The sequence below is a fragment of the Guillardia theta genome (genome assembly GCF_000315625.1).
Source record: "Guillardia theta CCMP2712 unplaced genomic scaffold GUITHscaffold_3, whole genome shotgun sequence".
Classification (NCBI taxonomy): domain Eukaryota; class Cryptophyceae; order Pyrenomonadales; family Geminigeraceae; genus Guillardia; species Guillardia theta.
The window spans coordinates 113,271-130,639 of NW_005434671.1; the positions used below are offsets into that span (position 1 = coordinate 113,271).

The 17,369-nt window shown below is 50.6% G+C and overlaps 6 protein-coding genes across 6 annotated transcripts; 2 read left to right on the top strand and 4 right to left on the bottom strand.

Annotated features, from left to right (window-relative positions):
* Positions 1-70: 70 nt before the first annotated feature.
* On the bottom strand, positions 71-4,183 carry GUITHDRAFT_63632 (hypothetical protein; the record flags this gene model as incomplete). Its single annotated transcript, XM_005841229.1, has 8 exons — positions 71-291; positions 452-677; positions 918-1,160; positions 1,383-1,566; positions 1,609-1,669; positions 1,799-2,064; positions 2,110-3,028; positions 3,304-4,183. 8 exons carry the CDS (start codon positions 4,181-4,183, stop codon positions 71-73), a joined length of 3,000 nt encoding a protein of 999 aa, XP_005841286.1.
* A 984-nt stretch (positions 4,184-5,167) lies between these two features.
* On the bottom strand, positions 5,168-8,020 carry GUITHDRAFT_63317 (hypothetical protein; the record flags this gene model as incomplete). The annotated part of the gene is made up of 7 exons (XM_005841230.1): positions 5,168-6,913; positions 6,966-7,042; positions 7,089-7,141; positions 7,192-7,398; positions 7,443-7,471; positions 7,593-7,840; positions 7,888-8,020. 7 exons carry the CDS (start codon positions 8,018-8,020, stop codon positions 5,168-5,170), a joined length of 2,493 nt encoding a protein of 830 aa, XP_005841287.1.
* A 399-nt stretch (positions 8,021-8,419) lies between these two features.
* Positions 8,420-9,693, top strand: GUITHDRAFT_160626 (hypothetical protein; the record flags this gene model as incomplete). The annotated part of the gene is made up of 6 exons (XM_005841231.1): positions 8,420-8,701; positions 8,747-9,115; positions 9,164-9,267; positions 9,315-9,385; positions 9,431-9,496; positions 9,544-9,693. Exons 1-6 carry the CDS (start codon positions 8,457-8,459, stop codon positions 9,691-9,693), a joined length of 1,005 nt encoding a protein of 334 aa, XP_005841288.1. The 5' UTR covers positions 8,420-8,456.
* A 91-nt stretch (positions 9,694-9,784) lies between these two features.
* Positions 9,785-11,503, bottom strand: GUITHDRAFT_99786 (hypothetical protein; the record flags this gene model as incomplete). Its single annotated transcript, XM_005841232.1, has 7 exons — positions 9,785-10,036; positions 10,084-10,126; positions 10,178-10,233; positions 10,285-10,372; positions 10,420-10,508; positions 10,558-10,593; positions 10,892-11,503. 7 exons carry the CDS (start codon positions 11,501-11,503, stop codon positions 9,785-9,787), a joined length of 1,176 nt encoding a protein of 391 aa, XP_005841289.1.
* Positions 11,504-11,957: 454 nt separating this feature from the next.
* GUITHDRAFT_99787 (hypothetical protein) lies at positions 11,958-13,697 on the top strand (the record flags this gene model as incomplete). The annotated part of the gene is made up of 7 exons (XM_005841233.1): positions 11,958-12,017; positions 12,075-12,107; positions 12,246-12,455; positions 12,504-12,543; positions 12,717-12,799; positions 12,859-12,978; positions 13,023-13,697. 7 exons carry the CDS (start codon positions 11,958-11,960, stop codon positions 13,695-13,697), a joined length of 1,221 nt encoding a protein of 406 aa, XP_005841290.1.
* Positions 13,698-13,757: 60 nt separating this feature from the next.
* Positions 13,758-16,513, bottom strand: GUITHDRAFT_99788 (hypothetical protein; the record flags this gene model as incomplete). The annotated part of the gene is made up of 5 exons (XM_005841234.1): positions 13,758-14,471; positions 14,519-14,749; positions 14,800-15,447; positions 15,614-15,806; positions 15,855-16,513. The coding sequence occupies 5 exons, from the start codon at positions 16,511-16,513 to the stop codon at positions 13,758-13,760; spliced, it is 2,445 nt and encodes an 814-aa protein (XP_005841291.1).
* Between the last annotated feature and the right edge of the window lie 856 nt (positions 16,514-17,369).

Sequence of the window (17,369 nt, forward strand, 5' to 3'; positions counted from 1 at the left end):
TTGCGGCTGATCCAGGAGAGAGAGGAGGAGGAGGGATCTGGTAGAACGATGAGGAGGACAGAAACTGCGATCACATGGACTTACCTAGTGCGAAGAGGATGAGAAGAGAGGACAGAAGGGCGACGAGAAAATTGAGCATGAGCGTTATGTTGCTGTACAGGGGCATTCTTAGTTTGTTGGAGAGGTTGAAGACCAGGGCTGCAGCGAGGTACTGGAACAGGCTGAGGAGAAACGTGACGCTCGTCTCCTCCGATAGGATGTTCTCCTTGGTGTCTGACCTTATCGGTCGGTCTGGACATCCAAGTGGCTGCAGCAAGCAGCAAGCAGCGCCTTGCTGATAGCAGGAGGAGACGTCCTCAGTCACGCTGGCACAGCCGGCGCGGCAAGTGAAGGAGGGAGAGTGTCTCAGCATGTCTGACGCAAGAACCTGTGCGGAGAGGATGAGCGGAACGAAGCAGAGGAGAAGGGTGGAGAAGAGAGGAGGGTACCTGGAAGGTAACGCAGAGAACGCACTGGCCGAGCATGGAGAGGAGAACTTGAAGGGAAGCAAGGTGGGTCTTGACGAGGATGGGAAGGAGAGTGGCTCGAGCTCTTGTCCTCGGCATGGAGACGGTGAAGGGCAGGATGAGAAACATGTCGATCCATAGGAATTGAGCGTCCGAGAGAGTGGAATTGGTCTGACATGATGATGTCGTTAAAGCAAGCAGCAGAACTATCAGAATGAATGACGGATAGCAGAGGGTGACGACGGACACGAGGGACACGAGGACGAAGAAGAAGGGGGAGGAGCAGGAGAGGGGGAGGAGCAGGAGCAGAAGGACTGGAGGGGGGGGAGAAGGGAAGGAATAGGAAGGACGAGGAGAGGGAGAGGGGGAGGGAGAGGAAAAGATGATGATGTGTAGAGGGGAAGTTCTCACCTGATATAGCCAAAGGACGGAAATGGACTGGATGAGGGAATACATGGCCATGAACTTGAAGCAGGATACCGAGCAAGCAAGCGCTGCTCGCCCCTCTCGCACCAGCGTTACCATCCCTCTGATGCTGGGGCAGGAAGAGGTAAAGGGAGCAGCGGCAGACGCCTCAGCAGGGGAGAGGGAGAGGCCAACATGCGCCGCCTTGAGTGCTCCACAGTCGTTGGCTCCGTCGCCACAGAAACCAACCTGAGAGAAGCAGCAGGCAGGTGAGAAGGCTGTAGAGCATGGAAGAAGGAGGAGGATTGCAGAACACGTGAAGGAACGGGATAGAAAGTAGGAAAGGAGGAAGCGAAGGAGAGGAGAAAACGAATGTGAATGCAGGAGCAGGAGCAGGAGCAGGAGCAGGAGCAGGAGCAGGAGCAGGAGCAGGAGCAGGAGCAGAAGGAGGAGGAGGAAGTTTTTCCTGACCATCAGATTCTCTTGGACCTTGAGGAACTCAATGAGCTTTTGCTTCTGCAGCGGCGACATCCTTGCGTACACAACGGCCCGCGACAGGAGAATGCGAGCGGGCAAGGAGTCGAGGTCATCTTGGAGGAGAATGAGGAGGAGGAGGTCGAAGGTATCGCCAGTCATAGCGACAGCAACATCTCCCCTTTCGATGGACGCCATGTCAAGCTGCTGGAATGACAGAAACTTCTTGCACTGCTCCTCCTCCTCCTTCTCCTCCTCCTCCTCCACTCCCTCCTCATTTGCTCCTCGCCCCTCCCCCCCCACCTCTGCCTCCTCTGCCTCCTTCCCCCTGGAAAACAATCCTTCTCTGCGCGGGGGAATGACCTGAAAACGGAGGAATTCTCTTCCTGTCTTCCCTTCCTCCCCATCCTCACGCGTCCCACCCTCCTTGTCAGGGGCGAGAGCGACGAGCACTGCCCTCCTCTCTTCCACCATCCGACACGCCCGCGCTGCGCTCAGAGCAGTCAGCACGTGATCGCCAGTGACCATAGAGCATCGGATGTTGGCGGCCTGCAGCTGGAGGATGGAGGGCAGCGAGTCGCTCTTGATCGGGTTCTCGAACACGAGGAGGCCGCAGAAGACAAGGTCGCGCTCGATCTGCCGCCTCTCGATCCCCTCTGTCGCCTCGTCCTCCCGCATGCTGATAAAGCCTGTCAGTCCCTTCGTCCCCTCCCCACTCTCCTACCTGCGATGTGCGCACGCAATCACTCGCTTCCCGTCCTCTGCGAGAGATCGAAGAAGCATGAAGGCTGAAGGAGGAAGGGAGGAGGGGAGGCAGAGTTGGAAGATGACCTCTGGCGCTCCCTTCACGAAGATCCATCGAACAGGTGCACGCGAGCACGCGAGCTCAGCTACACAGGAGCAGCGCTTGAGCTCCGAGGTGAAACGAAACCGACGCAGCAACACAGCAGCCGAAACGTCCTCCACTTGCCTTCCCTGCTCCTCGTCCACCAGCTTGAGTCCAGCTCGCTCAAAGTGAACCACATCCACATGCTCCTGCTCCTCTCCTGTCTCAGACTCCCCCTCCTTCCCCTCCTCAGCTTTCCGACTCGCAAGCTCGAGCTTGCACCCAGTCCTGGCGAAGACCTCCTCATCGAGAGGGTCCCCGACGAGCCCCTCGGCCGTCCGCGTCAGATCATGACAGCAGGACATGCAGGCCAACAGGTTGTGGTCTTGCTGAGACGAGGAGAGCGAGGGGGTTGCATCTTGAGGGGTGCGGGAAGCAGAGAGGGAGGAGGGAGAGGAAGGTAAGGAGCAGGAGGGAGAGGAGGAGGAGTACGAGGAGGAGGAGAGGATCTCGGCGAGCGAGAAGGAGCGGAGGAGGTGGACGCGGTCCTCAGTCAAAGTTCCCGTCTTGTCAAAGCAAACGACGTCGAGCTGACCGGCCGCGTTGACTCGCACGGGGCTGGAGCAGAAGATCTGCTGCGCTCGTAGGCGGACCATGGCGATCTCCAGGCCGATGACGAGAGCAGCTGGGAGGGCAGGAGGGACGGTGATGGTGATGATGTCGCATGCTCGGATGATGAGGTCTTGGAGGGTGACGCCGAAGGTCAGCATGCGAGAGAGGGAGAGGAAGAAGCCGAGCACAGCGACCACGGCGAGGCCTGCGGAACAGACTCGTCACACTCACTGAGGGAGGAGAGAAGGAGAGGAAATGAGGTTTGAGAAGATAGTGTGAAAGTGGAAACAATAAGGTGAAGAGGGGGGGGGGGGGAGGGAGGCAGGTGAACGCATAAAATGTGAGATGAAAATAGAGGAGAGAGGAGAGCAGGAGCAGAAGCAGGAGGAGCAGGAGCAGGACCAGGAGCAAGAGCAGAGCAGGAGAGGGAGAAGGAGCAGGAGCAGGAGCAGGGAAGGGACTTCACAGCAGAAGTTCAACCTGCTACAAACAGGAGGGAGTCCCTGTAGAATTGCATCTTTGCACTTCCAGAGATGAGAATGGATCGAACAAGCTGTCCCTTAGCTGTGAGGTACCCTGTCCTGACGACCACAGCAGACGCCTGGACGCCAGGAGCAGAGATGACCTCCGTGATCTTCGTGCCTCCTCGCACCAGGCTCGCACACAAACACTTGTCGCAGGAAAGCTTGTCCTCCTTCCTCCTTTCTGCCTCCTGCAGCTCTTCACAGGAGGGAGGGCTCTTGAGGATCGGAACAGACTCGCCGGTCAGCATGCTCTCGTCGACCACGCAGCTTCCTCGAACGAGGAGGAGGTCACAAGGAGCAGCCATGGAACCATTGAGGATGAGGATGTCACCGGGAACCAGGTCGCTCACGTCGACTTCCACGTAGTTCTCCTCCCTTCTCAGTGCCAGCTGGCGGTAGACAGTCACCGTCTGCCGCACCTCCGCCATCCTGCGGATCCTCATCAAGTTTCTGCGGGTAGTGTAGGTGGATGAGACAGCAGACACGATCGACATGATGGCGATGGCGCACGCGTAGTAGGTGTAACCATCGATGAGCCAGATGAAGATGGAGAAGACCTGAAAGACGTAGAACGGGTTCAAGACTTCGTCGAGGAGCAGGGACAGGCTCGACTTGAGAGGAACATGAAGTTCGTTCAGCCCGAAAATCCTCTTCCTCTTCTTCACCTCTCCTGTGGTCAGCCCCTGGGATGTAGTGTCGCGAATGTAGTCAAGGTGCGCGTTAATGTTGAAACATGCAGGGAGGAAGGAGGAGCCACCGATCTGGAAGTACCTCAGGCTCCTGTACAGGAAGAAGGAAGAGAGAGATGTCTCAGTCTCATCCTCCACTCTCTGCATCTTGCACACAGTCTTCGAGCCATCGGCTCCTTGTACAAGCACACTGTCTGCCTGCTGCCTGTCGCTTGTTGCTCGGTGAGTCGCATGGAGCTTCAGGACGGGGAACCAACGTAGAACGAGTCCACTCAGGCCGAGAGAGAGGAAGAAGAGGAGAGTATGAGCGAAATTCCTTGTTCCGTCACTTTGAAAGAACTCCACATGCTCGATTCGCATGTCGTCCTCCACGTCCTCCTGCACTTCAAACAGGTCTGCTGACCACTTTCTGTCATCTGCAGCATCTGTAACGCGAGCATCCAGCACCAATCTGATTGTGTCTGAACTGGTTTCATGTTCATGGGAGATTTCCTGTAGTTCGACGTCTCTTGACATTCGAGCACAGTCAACAAACTTTCAGTACTCTGATGATCATTGACTGCCTGTTTAACATGTCACTGAAAACTTGACTTCATCGTCCTTCACATATATGCGAGTTCTCCTCACCTCTTCCTCTCCTTGCTCCTTCATTCCTCCTTCTCCCTCCGTCCTCCTGAGTCCTCCAAGCCGCTTGCATGCCCCGACATTCCTCACTTCTAGTTGTATAGGAGGGGTACCAAGTGATCTAATACCGGCCTTTGGATTACAAATTTAATTAGGAAAAGGTGGGTAGTGCACTACCCCTACCTAGGATTTTCCCTGAGCCTTGCTTCGATGCCCGGCTGAAAGGAACAACCATACCCAAGCTGCTGGGGAAGCGAACAAGTTGTTAGATCATGTGTCGCCGTGTGCGGTAGAAGATATGATTGTCACATCTTGACTCGCTATGAATGGAGATCCGATATGGATGAGCTGGAACAAAAACCAACCCTACCACAATGAACTCCTTCATAAGGAGGGCAGGACATACAAACTCTGATGCCGGTCATGGAAACAGCAAAACATGAAATGAAACAGCTCCTTCACTACTATTACACACATGAACGAAATTCTCAAACGAGCTTCCTCCTATCACGAACTCTTCGAGAAGAATCCGAAGATCCCCGTCTGCTTCTGCTTCTTCTCTGTAGAGTGCCCCAATCTTGCCAGCTCTAGCGCATGCTCGACCTCCCCCTCCTCGATGTCAGGCCCGAAGGCTGCTTCCCTATCCATGGCTCCTGACATGACGAGGTCTTGGAGGAGAATCTTCACTAGATCCTCCTCTGTGGCGAAACTCGTCTTCCTGTCCACACTGAACACGACGCGGAGGATGAACTGGTTGACGGCATCGTACTGCATCTCGATGGAAGGAGCGCAGCCCAGCCACTTGAGCTCGTTGTCGTCGTCTCCCTCCTCCTCCCACTCGACCTCTCGCAGGGTCACCGTTGACTCCACGTCGGTATCGGTGAAGTCTACGATCTTCTCGCTGAAGAAGGTGTGAAGCCCCTCCACGCTCTTGTACTTCTTGTTCAGCTTCACCCTCAGCGTCAGGGCCCCTGATGCGGAGAACTCCAGGAATCGCATCAGGCGGATGAGCCCGTAGGAGCTAGCAAGGAGCCAGATCATGTTGAACGCAAACCACAAGCCTGGAGGGACGATGAGCGGCTCGTAGAAGATGCTGTAGACCCAGGCTGGCTGGTTGATGTTGAGGGTGCCAGCCGCCAGCCTGTCGACCACCATGAAGCAGAAGCCGCCTGCCAGCACAACCTGCATGACGCTGAGGGAGGCGGAGGATCGCTCGTTAGCCGTGGAGGCGTCGACGAGGAACTTGGTGTTGCTGTCGATGTTGCGGAAGATGTTCTCCAGCTGCCGGGTGGTGATGATGTCCATGCTGCGCTGGAGGATCTTTAGCTGATTTCCAGCTCCGGTGATGAGCTTGCTCATGTCTTCGATGCGCGAGCTGACGTTGTGGCTCATGCCCTTGCAGTTGAGGATCTCGAACAGTCGCTGACCCTTGGAGTCCTGCGGCAGCTCGGGCACGAGCAGATCCTGCATGGACTCTGCGAGGTAGGAGAGAGTCTCCTCCATGAGGATGAGGTCTCGGGAGGCTTCGGAGAGTGCTGTACGGAGCCTTGCAACGTTGTCGGGGTCGGTGTGGTACTGCAAAGTGAGCTGCCTGATCTTGTTGAGAGTGTCGTTCAAGATGAAGGTCCGCAAGAAGAAATTCCTGACGAACGCCTCCCGACAGAGCAGCGATGTGTAGTAGAGGAGGAAGGGCTCGAGGATCAAGGCATCTGGCCCACACAACATGATCCCAATCTTTCCGATGATGATAATGTTCTCGTCACTGATATCTTCGGCTGCGTAGATTTCCCCCACCACTTGCTTCAGCTCGTTCTCAAGGAAACCTCGATCCAAGTAGTGGGCAGCGGGCAACTTGGGGTGGATCATATCAGCTACGATGACATTGACTTTGCTGCGATTTGACGAGTCCCCGATGAACATCATGTCCATCAAAGATCTTTGATACCCAGAAAGCAGATCGTCCATGATTTTGCTGGAGTCTAGCTGAATATCCACGAGGATTCTTGCAAGCAAGTCAATCGATACATTGGTTGCTGCTCTGTCCATCACTGCCTCTATCTTCATCCCATTCAACGCGGTCCCATCCATGTTCAGGTGCATTCCGAAATTCTCGACCTGCACGATGCCTGTCGCTTCAGGGAAGTTGATCTCTGTCTCGATGTTGATAAAGTGCACGAGATCGAAATCAATCACTTTCACGGACGTGAGTCCTGGGGATATCTTGAAGTTTGTATTGAGCGGAGTTTTGTCAACCTGCAAGAAACGATTTCTCACGCGTCGTCTCGTTCAAAGTTTGATAGTTCACCAGCGACGTGAAAAATCCTCCTTGACAACGGTCCAGAGCTCCAAGCCTTTCATTCAGAGCCACGATGTTGTTTGCCCCTGACATGTCACGTTCAGAAACTCATCACTTTGCAGAAGGATTCACCAAAAGGCACCCATTCTCCAACAAGTATGTTCACGTTTGAAAGCCGTAGGGCTCTAAAACATGAATCAGTGCAACCTTGCACAGAACACAACAGAAGAATCACTCATTCAGCTCGTCTTTCACATTCGTCACTCCTAGAGCACATTCATGTGCTCTGTGCGTGTTGCTCGTTAGCGGCTTTCCCCAGGGTGTTCGAAGGTTGGCCGGCAGAAAGGGACTGGTAACGTAGCTCACATCTTCTACATCTGAGCAGGTTGATTGTCTCTGGTATCCAGATCTTGTTGTCAACAAGAAAGCGTCTCCGTCATAGCTGGCAAGCACATCAACCAAGAAAAATTACACTTTCCATTGCACCTGCAGTGAAGAAGCTCAGAGTCATAGTGCTAGCAACACAGCAGGTCAGTTGCTTTCATTGCAAGGATCTTTTGTCACACTGGGGCATTGGGAGCGTAGGTGAAGCTATCTATATCTTGGAAGAGAGTGTTGGGGAGCGTTTTGAGATACTGCAACGATGTCAAGTCGAAATTCAAGAAGATGATTGTTGCAGACCTTAATCCCAGAGGTGGACACTTGGTATGCAGTGATGGGCTGAAAATCCTCAGTAGCAATCTTCAGACCATTGAGAAGTTTGTTTTCACGCAATTCGTCTATGCAGGACTTTGCTTCCTGTGAAATATTGAGAAATTGCCTTCTGGTTATCCCAGCATGGCTGATGGTAACTGATTGCGGGCTATAATCGATTTCAAACACTCCTGTAGAATGCGAATCAGGCAAGATGGACTTCTGCAGCATGAAGAACCTGAAATGATTCCTTCATAGATCAAAACCAAAAGAGGCAACTCTCGGATCCAAGTTTCTTTCACATCCGGTCCTGTTGACGCTTGGGCATATTTGCTAATCAGGATGAGCAGCTTGGAATGGATCACTGTCATCTTAAAGTGATCACGATCCACATGATCTCTGACTCTTCCCGCATGAAAGTCTTCTTGTGACAACTTGGACATCCCAGACTCCATCGACGCGATAGAAGGCGTCTTTCTCCCCCAAACTCCTTTCGCAGCCCAGTTCTCTCTTTTGCCAAACTTGCCTTCCCGGATGTTTGACATGGCACTGTTGTCAGAGTAGGCTGGGGAGGAGGCGCCACTCCTCCTGCTTCGATCTCTTTCCCTGCCCTCCGACGACCCCGCCTGCGAGTATGCCCTGTACTCCGCCATGACCCCGCCGCCCTTTCAAGTTTGACCCGCTGCCAGTGCGCTTTCGTCTCTGTAACGGAGGAAAACCGATTAGTACCAACCGTTATTTTTGACCGTTGTTCTTACCGTTACATAATTCTCGAAATAGCGCTTTGGGCATGCTGAGTAGTTGAGAATGCAGGTTGCGAATGCCATGGAAGAGCGAAGAGGAGGAGCAGGAGGAAGACAACAGGGGAGAGTAAGATCAACAGCCATCGCCATCGTATGCGCAGCAGCACTGCTGTTGCTTGTTGTGGGTGTTGAAAGGGAGTCGACCGGGAGCCAAGATAGTGTATGGCTTCTCAAGGAGAAGGTTGCGGCGTCTGGAGTGAAGGATTCATCCTTTGCCGAGTGGTTCAGGAAACAATCAGCAGCCATTTGGTATGCTTGACGTTGCACCTTATTGGTCTCTGATGCCTTGGTCAGGTTTGGAAAACGAACCTTCAAACAGAAACTCGCCAAAGAGAAGACAGAAAAACTCTCTCGCTGGCTGACACAGCATGATGTGCATGGGATGCAGTCGGTGATGAAGGAAGAGGCAGAGCGTCGCCTCAAAGCAAGGAAAGTTGAGCTGGCCATGGAGAAGTTGGCTCGCAAGGAGCACTCAGACAAGCTTGCGAAGGCACTGAAGGAGGAGCTAGCGAGCTACAGTGAACTTAAGGATGTGAGCCGACGAAAGGCCCGCATCAGTCAAGAACTTGCGGAATATCAGCCCATTCGAACGGAAGGTGATTATGCTGACCTGCCAGAAGCTCGGGTTCTGTCAGTCATCAACAGTCTGAACGACAACTTCCGGTAACAGGGACCGTGATGGTGCATGGGTGACGTGACTGAGCTATGCAGGAATCGATCCAGCAGTGAGATCAGCACACAGGCATCACAGGCAAAAGAAACTCCTGAGCAAGAAGCGCAAAGAAAGGAGGAGGAAAGGAAAGAAGCTGAGGAAGGTGTTGCTCACATGTTGTCGATTGCCGCCGCTCATCTCCTTGTGTAGTTGCCAAGACAGAGAGGACAATGGCGTCAACAGGGCCGACTTTGAAGAAGATGTATGACGACGTGGTTGAGGTTGACCCAAGACTTTGCAATCATTTTCCTGATCTTCGTTTCCAGTTGAAGAATTCACAGAAAAATGATTTGGATAAGATGGACAGCAACCTGCAAGCTATCTATGATGAAGTAAGTTTGGCGTGATATTCGAAGGTCATTCTGACTCCTTTGCATAGCACGGCTACAAGTCGGCAGACATTTCCCAGTGCGGTGACCACTGCATTGAAGTTCAGGAGCAGAATGTCAAAGAATCGCAACAACAGTCTGCAAGAGAGGCGCAGCAGAAAGCAAGAGAAGACCAGGAACTGAAGGATGGGTTCAAATGATGTAATCATCGATCTTGAATGTGTAAATCTGTACATATAGCAACAAGACTGTTAAATCCTCTACGCACAGCATAACCTCATCAGTACCCCTTTAGCTCCAAACCCATCGGGCTACCATGGAAGCGATTGCTATCAAAACAAATAGAACGATAGAGAAATTAGGCCATCTTCCTGCCTGTTCTAAATTTTGATTTCGCTGTTGTGCACTCGGTACGTGAGGATCGTTGTTCTTTCCATCGGCAAAGATGATCAACGATGTTGTCATGATGTATCGGGGTTCGCGAACAACATAGTATGTGTGAGGAAATTCATCCATTGGGCGATTTCCAACTTTGACAGTCTCCTGCATTCCAGCAATATCAACCTTCTCCTGTACCGGTGCAAGCTTACCTTCCGACGTTTTACCGATGGGTGCAAGACAACACGACAGCATCTGAAAGCAAGAGTAAACAGACTGGATATCAGTGAGATTTCTGTCTCTTACGCTACAACAGTCAGAAACTTTCCTATCGAGCTTTTCTCCCATGCCATTCCTCGTTTCTTCGCCATGAAACATATCAGGCAAGTCCTTTAAATGCTCAAACAAGTCACCGCGAAGGAGCTTGCCAAGCGGATATCAGACGACAAATATACACCTTCACCGAACACATCTCCTGTACTCATCCTTTCTTTGTTGCCACTGTTGAAAAATCAACCTTTGGCACTGATTGCACGTTGCAAAATCACCTGAAAGACTTCAACCCACACCGGAGAATACAATGGAAATTTTCTAGTGATGAGCCATGAAAAGTTTCTACTTCACCATACTCTCGAGCCTTCAAGTTTAGATTTCAGTCTATCCAGCCTATCAGACAAGCTTTATACCGCAGCCTCAAATTCGGGATCATTTCCATGTTCCAACTGAAAACGCAAATTGTGATTAGCTCAAACTGCAATTGTGCGTGCAAGGAAACAAGACAATAAGACGCAAAGAAACTGGTCAACGGCTCCCCAAAAAACTCAAATTCGTTGTTCAAATCAATGGTGCACAGAGATGATTAATTTCAGACTCACCTGCAGCTCAAAGACTGGGTAAGATATGCTACCATTTGGCCCGTCAATAGAGTGCCTTTTAACAGTATCCATGTTAACGGCCATTTCATCCTCCAAAACCCAGTCATTCAAAGTACAAGTCATTGCTTCTAGAAGTTATCCTTACCTTCGCTGCCACACCCTTCATGTCTATCAAAAATCTCAGCAACAACCCTATGTCTTGAACCGAAGGATTTGCAGTGTTGGATAAATGTCCACTGATGTCACTAATCGCAGGTATATTTCGCAATGCATCGTCCAACTTTCTGAAATCTTCGCCACCACACAAGTCTACAAAACAGTCAGGAAATGGATCAAATACAGTGACTCTGCGAAAAGATCGGTTCGCTGCCACCGCCAAACAAATCAATGTATCCAATGTCTTGCGCTTGTTTGAAGCAAACTCTACGACATCAGAGAAATCGTTAACAGCATGTTGATACTTGTTCGTTCTGAAATCTGGATCAATCGAGCATTCACACCTTTCGATCGCCTCGACAATGAGCTCAATCAGAACATTGATGGGTGTTCGTTTTTCAGCTGCTCGGCAGGCAACAGACTCGAGCTCGGTGCCTGATCCCGAAGGAGACTTCTCACCCCCGAAGATGAGGATGGTTCCCTCTTCACACGAAGGAATGTACACGAAGACGTTGGAACACTGACCAAGTGCTTCAAACGCAAACCCAACCCCCACCGACAGCAGTCGCTCTTCATCATTCCATTTCAGCCACCTCACCATCATTCGCGCCCCTGCATCGTTGGCCCCTCCTCTGAGGAGTTGCCGCCTACCAGGACCACATGTCCTGTCCTGTCTGGTTGGAAATTTCCCATTGAAGCTGCAGACAAGCGCGGCAATCTCCGCGTCCCTTCCCCTCGCCATCTCGCCGCCCCCTGCCATGATTTTGACCAATTTGACCAGCCAGCTAGAATTTTCTGAACAAACTCACTAAGCTAATCGGATAACCGGGCCACCCTAACTGAGGCAAGCCTGCTTGGGAATAGCAGGGCAGCTCGATGAGATAGAGCAAGATATAGAGCGCCGAAACGCTGCCACCAGAGGATCACAGGGCGATGCGGCCTGCAGAAAGGCGATGGTGAAGAAGGTGAGTGGAGGAAGAGATGAAGAGATGAAGAGATAACGAGACGATGAAGACTAAGATGGCGTTTCTAAAGGTGTTATAGAAGGCAAGCCAATGAAGAACAGATTCGGATTCTCTGTTTTGTTGACCATTGTAGTTTTCGGAAGCTACCAGGTGAAACACCTGCCTCATGTTGAGGTGATGACATGGGAAACTGAAGACTTTGATTAGCTGAGTGTTGAATCCAAGAAACTTTTATCCCAAGTGAGATGTGAATGTTCCGACGACTCTGCACTGAAACATTTTTGAAGGACGTTAGGAAGAAGTTGAAGGAATTCGGGATTTCAAAGGATCAGGCGTGTTGTTGCATTTAAGACATCTTGGATCATGACATGCGTGCAGATTGGCGGTCTAGAAGTTGTACTCAAAGCTGAGAAGGAGCAAAGGAAAGAAACTGTTTGGTTGTCATTTTTGTCGGGGAAGTCTGAACAGAAAGAAGTTAAGAAGCTGTTAAAGGCTAAGCATCCCAGCCTGAAAGCAAAGCGAAAGACAGTTGAAGGGAGCAAATGCCTCAAGATCTCTTCAAACCCAAAAACGTCTACAAAAGCAGAAGTAAAAATCATCATGTTTTGTCGATGTGAATGACCGTGACGCTTTCAGTCGGAACAGAAGGAGCCACCAAAGGAAAAAGCAGTTCAAGGTTTGTCTTGGACCACATCCTAATCCCCTCTGCCTCTGCCTCTGCCTCTGCCTCTGTCTTTAGGCCTCATCATGCCCCTACAACCTTTCTTCTTTGCTCTGTCATGGCGTTAGTCGATTTATCCTCATCTCTATTCCACGATCTAAATGTTGGTTGCGACGCAGTGATTACAGGGGAGGATAACGCAGAGCTGAAGCAAGACAAATACATTCGATCGATTCGAAAACGTCTCCGACAGATTGAAGAGCTGGAGGAAGTAAGTTGAGAAGAATCACAGCTAGGAATATGATGTGTCTGATTGCTTTTATTGCAAAGAAAAAACAAAGAGGGGAATCTTTGAATGCAGAGCAAGTGAAGAAGATTTTGAGAAAGGTGGAGGTACAGAAGGAGTTACAAGCTGCGACTAAGACAACCTCAGCACCCGAGAAGACCTCGGTCTTCTATCTCTTCCTATGCTTGACGCGCTGACACTGAAACAGGATAGCGATGACGATGACCGGACTCGCGGCCGAGATCCGATGCTGGTTGCTCCGACGAAGACTAACTATGAGATGATGAAGCTTATAAGACAGAAGGTGACGTTGCCAGTAGTGTCTCGACTTGCTCATGAGCTCCAGATCGAGGCTGTACGATCCACCGACGAGTACAAGAGGAGGAGAGAACTTCGGAGGTCGAGGAAGAAGAAAGAAGAAATAGTGGAAGATGAAGAAGATTTGTGCATTGGCGAGCCGCAGTTTGGTCCTAACGGCGAGATGTTGGATGTGATCTGGAGGAACGTATCAGAACCCAAGACTGCACAAACCGCCGAGGTGAAGCAGAAGAAGCGAAAGAAAGAGGCTCCTCCTCCCAAATCTCCCGAACCCCCCGAACCTCAAGATCCACCAGGGAACAAGGAGGCCCTGGAGCTTCGGTTGACACCGACCAAGAAGGGTCAGACATCTCCGTTTGCAGGCAAAGTGAAGATCACGGAGGGGGAGCTGCTGCTGGGCACCAACTCAGATGGGACGCTCAAGGAGAGGCTGGAGCTTCTGACTCAAGTCTCTCTCAAGGATCTGTGTCGTCGTGCTGGAGTGCCGGTGAGCGGGAAGAAAGAAGAACAGATCAACCGGCTCTTGGGGCCTCTTTCACTCATGATCGCTAAGGAGAAGAAGTAAGGAATGGGAATGGGATGAATTCATGTCTTTTGAATTAATAATAAGTAAGTAATCTTGCACCTAGCCAGATCTAATGTTCGGCTTGAATGTGCACTCCTTCAAATCCTCCCTTTCCTTCATCTCTCTCAGCTCAGCTAAGACTGCATCTCGAATTTTCTGCCTTTGGATACTTTTCTCGTAGAAGTCATTGGGTCCCTCCTTGAATTCTTTCACAACCTTGTCCTGGCTTTCGTTCTGATCTTGCGAAGTCACGCTCACCCTCTCATCGATGAACGTGTTCAAGGACATGGCTTCTGAGAACGCCGAATGATTCTCACTGTTCTCCGAGCAAGAATCGTCTCCAGCGTTTTCAAGAGGAACTCCCAATTTCCGGTTGCCTTTCTTCAAGGACGTGATACCAAAGATGACATGCCAAGGTGAGAAGCCATTGCTAAGAGGCGTCTTAAACTCCGCCAAACATGCTTGCTTGAACTGATCGAATGTTAACGGCCGAGGCGAGAACTCAGCGCATTTCATCAAGACAGGCATTATGACAGATGCTGTTTCTTCATGTCCGAGCAGTTTAGCTTGACTTCGAACTTGTACTGGCAAAGTTGGAGGCGTGACCAACCCATCTCCATCTCTGTCGAGCGCTGCAAAGATGTATCGAAGATGTTGTTCCTTAGCATTTTCTATGATCTTCTTGGAGCCTTTACAGGATTTCGGGGCGTTTCTGGTCTCGTCCATCTGTCTGTCTCTCTCTGCCATCATGTAAGCCTTTCTTCGCTCAGATTCCTGTCACAACCTCAGCCATCGACACACAGGGGAGAAAGCTTGCTCACCTTGTAAACAGAAAATTGCTTCTCTCCTATTCTTTGCGCCTCCCAGATCGATATCTTCTTTTCTTGACTCCCTTCCCCCTTGATTCTAGTCTGTCCTGACGAGTAATCTGGAGACCACAAGAGCTTCGAGATTGTCGCACTCAACCCTTTCGGGTCACTCGTGATACTCTCATCTCTTGACAGCAGTTTCAAGTCAAGCTGATAAGGCGATTGCAGCCTTGATACCATGGCCTGGGGAAACTCTTTCAGTTGATTCAATCGTCTTCGTGCGCGTCATCGACCTGTTCTTGTTCCCGGGAAAGCTTTTTTGTCGGAGTCTTCAAGCTAGACACACTCTCCCAGACATAAGACTGGCTTGGCTTCTTGCTAAAAGCTTCTTCATAAAGATGCTCATGCACGTTGCCTTCATGGGTCCTTGCACTCAACATGCGCTTGCAGTCGCTTATTTTTGGCTTGAAGGTGCACTCTTTCAGTTCTTGAGTCAGATGTTTGATTTGATTTTGTTCTTCCTCCACTTTCTTGGATTTCATCAAATTTTCTAGGCGTCGATCCCAGTTGTCTCTCTTGAGTTGTCTAGCCTTCAACCCGATGTCTGGTTGAAACGGGTCTAACTGCAGTCCTTTGACAAATTGACTCTCTCGTTCGAGCACCTTTTTCAGCTTATCTTCATCATGTCGAGAAATCTCGCTCTCCCTCTTTCGTCGCAATGTTTCTGCTTCTTCATATAATCGGTTGAAAATCGAGCTGTTGTCAGGGAACGAGGAGAGTGAATGCGCACTGTTCGAAGGGTTGGACTTGCATTTGGAGCTCTTCTGCTTGAATTCCTTCTCTTGCTCCGCTTGTTGTTTCTGCTTTAATTGGATGGACTGCTCCAAACTTGTCATTCTTCGCTTGACTTCCTGGTACAGCCTTTCATGTACATTCTTCACCTGATCACAAAACATCAATGTTTGCTTCATGGGATTGCAACAGAGAGCGACAAGTACCGCATCCCTTGTAGGCTGAGGCCGCTCCTTTGGTGCAGATCTTGTTCGATTCCGGGGAGTGCCTGATAATCTCGTCATGCACATACATCCTTCATAAAGATCCCCTTACTGTGATTCGAAGCTGAACGGTTAGCGCTTGTCTGTTGGCGGAAAGCAAAACTGAGTTATGAACGGCAGAGAAATATCTGACAGCAACCTTGACATCTTCCTCTCTGTCGGATCTTGATGCTCTTTCTCTTGGTGCTGATCTTGGGCGAGATGTGTACAGATGTTGGAACTCAAGAGATTCAGGTCCAGACCATCTTCAACAAATAAGTCAGCAACAGCACAAATACAATTCCTGAGAATACTTTCTTGATTGGCGAGATTGCAACCATCGATTCCTTGCACTTTCGCAAAGTTCTCTCTTCTTCTCTATCAGCTTCATGCCATTATCATACAACCTATTCCCAACCCGAAGGTATTCCGAAGGACTAAGAACGCTGTATCCGATCTTCCCTCTATTTTCGATTGACATCAATTCTTTCTTGTAAGCGGTTTGATTCATCAACTCCAGATCTTTGAGAACAGATAAATTGTTTTTCTGCTTGGTCGATTGACTTTCCCAATGAAAGAAGGAACCATCTTCGCTGAGGACTTCCCTATCACAGTGCATGCGAGGCATGGAGTCATAATCTTCGGTGGAATATTCTATTGGTTCTAGTGGATGATAACTTTCAGGCGTGGAAGATGTGCCTTTCAATGTTGCTGGAATTTCTCGCTCAAACGATTGGTTTATCTTGTCCATTACATTCATGTTTCTCACACCAAAACTGTTTGCAAGAGTCTTTTCAATGTGCTCAGCGAGTTTCTGTGCAACTTTGGTTTTGGACAATTGGTAAGTTTCGCAAAAATCGATTGCCAGCTTCTCAACATCGTCATTTTGACGTAAAGCTATTTTCCCTATCCTTCCGTCCCCGATGTCAATGCTCATAATTGCAACCACCTTCGAGTTTTTGATTTTCTCCATGTTTGCCCGACTGTGGTCAACAAGGACCAAGTTTACTGGGACAGGCGTGAACGATGAAATGGGAGAATCTGCACGTGCTGGGGTGTATCGAGTGAGGCAAATTCAACACTGTCGCAACTGCTTTCACAGGATCAAAACTTTCTCATCTCACTGATTCACATGCGAGCTCAGCCTAAAAATCATTTCAAACTCCACTTCCTCTCTCTTGTTCTGTCTCGTTGGTAGACCTCCCTATCCTTGGTCTGCCAACTCTTAAGCTCTCACTGACTTTCTGCGGGTTCCCTCGCCCATCATTGACTTTAACCAAGGCCTGGATGTAACAGACCAGGCCGCCGGCTCTGCGTAAACTTGGTAGGTGGGGTGGGGACCCACCCTCGGCCTCGTCGCTGTCGTACGGTACAGAAGTGAAACCGTCGAGGCCCATTCATCCCAAGGGGTAGTCTGAGAGCAGCCTCGGCGTTCCACCACCTACCGGTCACCGGGTACTGGAATCTGTTACTCAAAGTTAAGTTAAAAATCAGTACGAGGACAATCAGGAGAGTCGAGGAGGCTTGACCCTGACACTGTCGCACAGGCCAAACGGCGAGAAGAGAAAAGACAGCGAGAACCAAACCCAATCCTGCCAGTACTGGAATTATTCTGTAGGGCCGGTCCTATCAGAGTCCACGCTCAGGCTGCACCTAAAACCAGGTCCTGCCGGGGACTGGCAGAGTCCACTGAAGGGCCCCGGCAGTGGGTCAGAGGGTGGGTGGCCCGGGCCCGACCGCTAGTGTGATGCCACGGTGCTGCTGCACTTTCTGAGGGCCTGTGCCGCTAGCGAAGTGCCGCAGTGCGGCCATACTATGATAAGACGGTG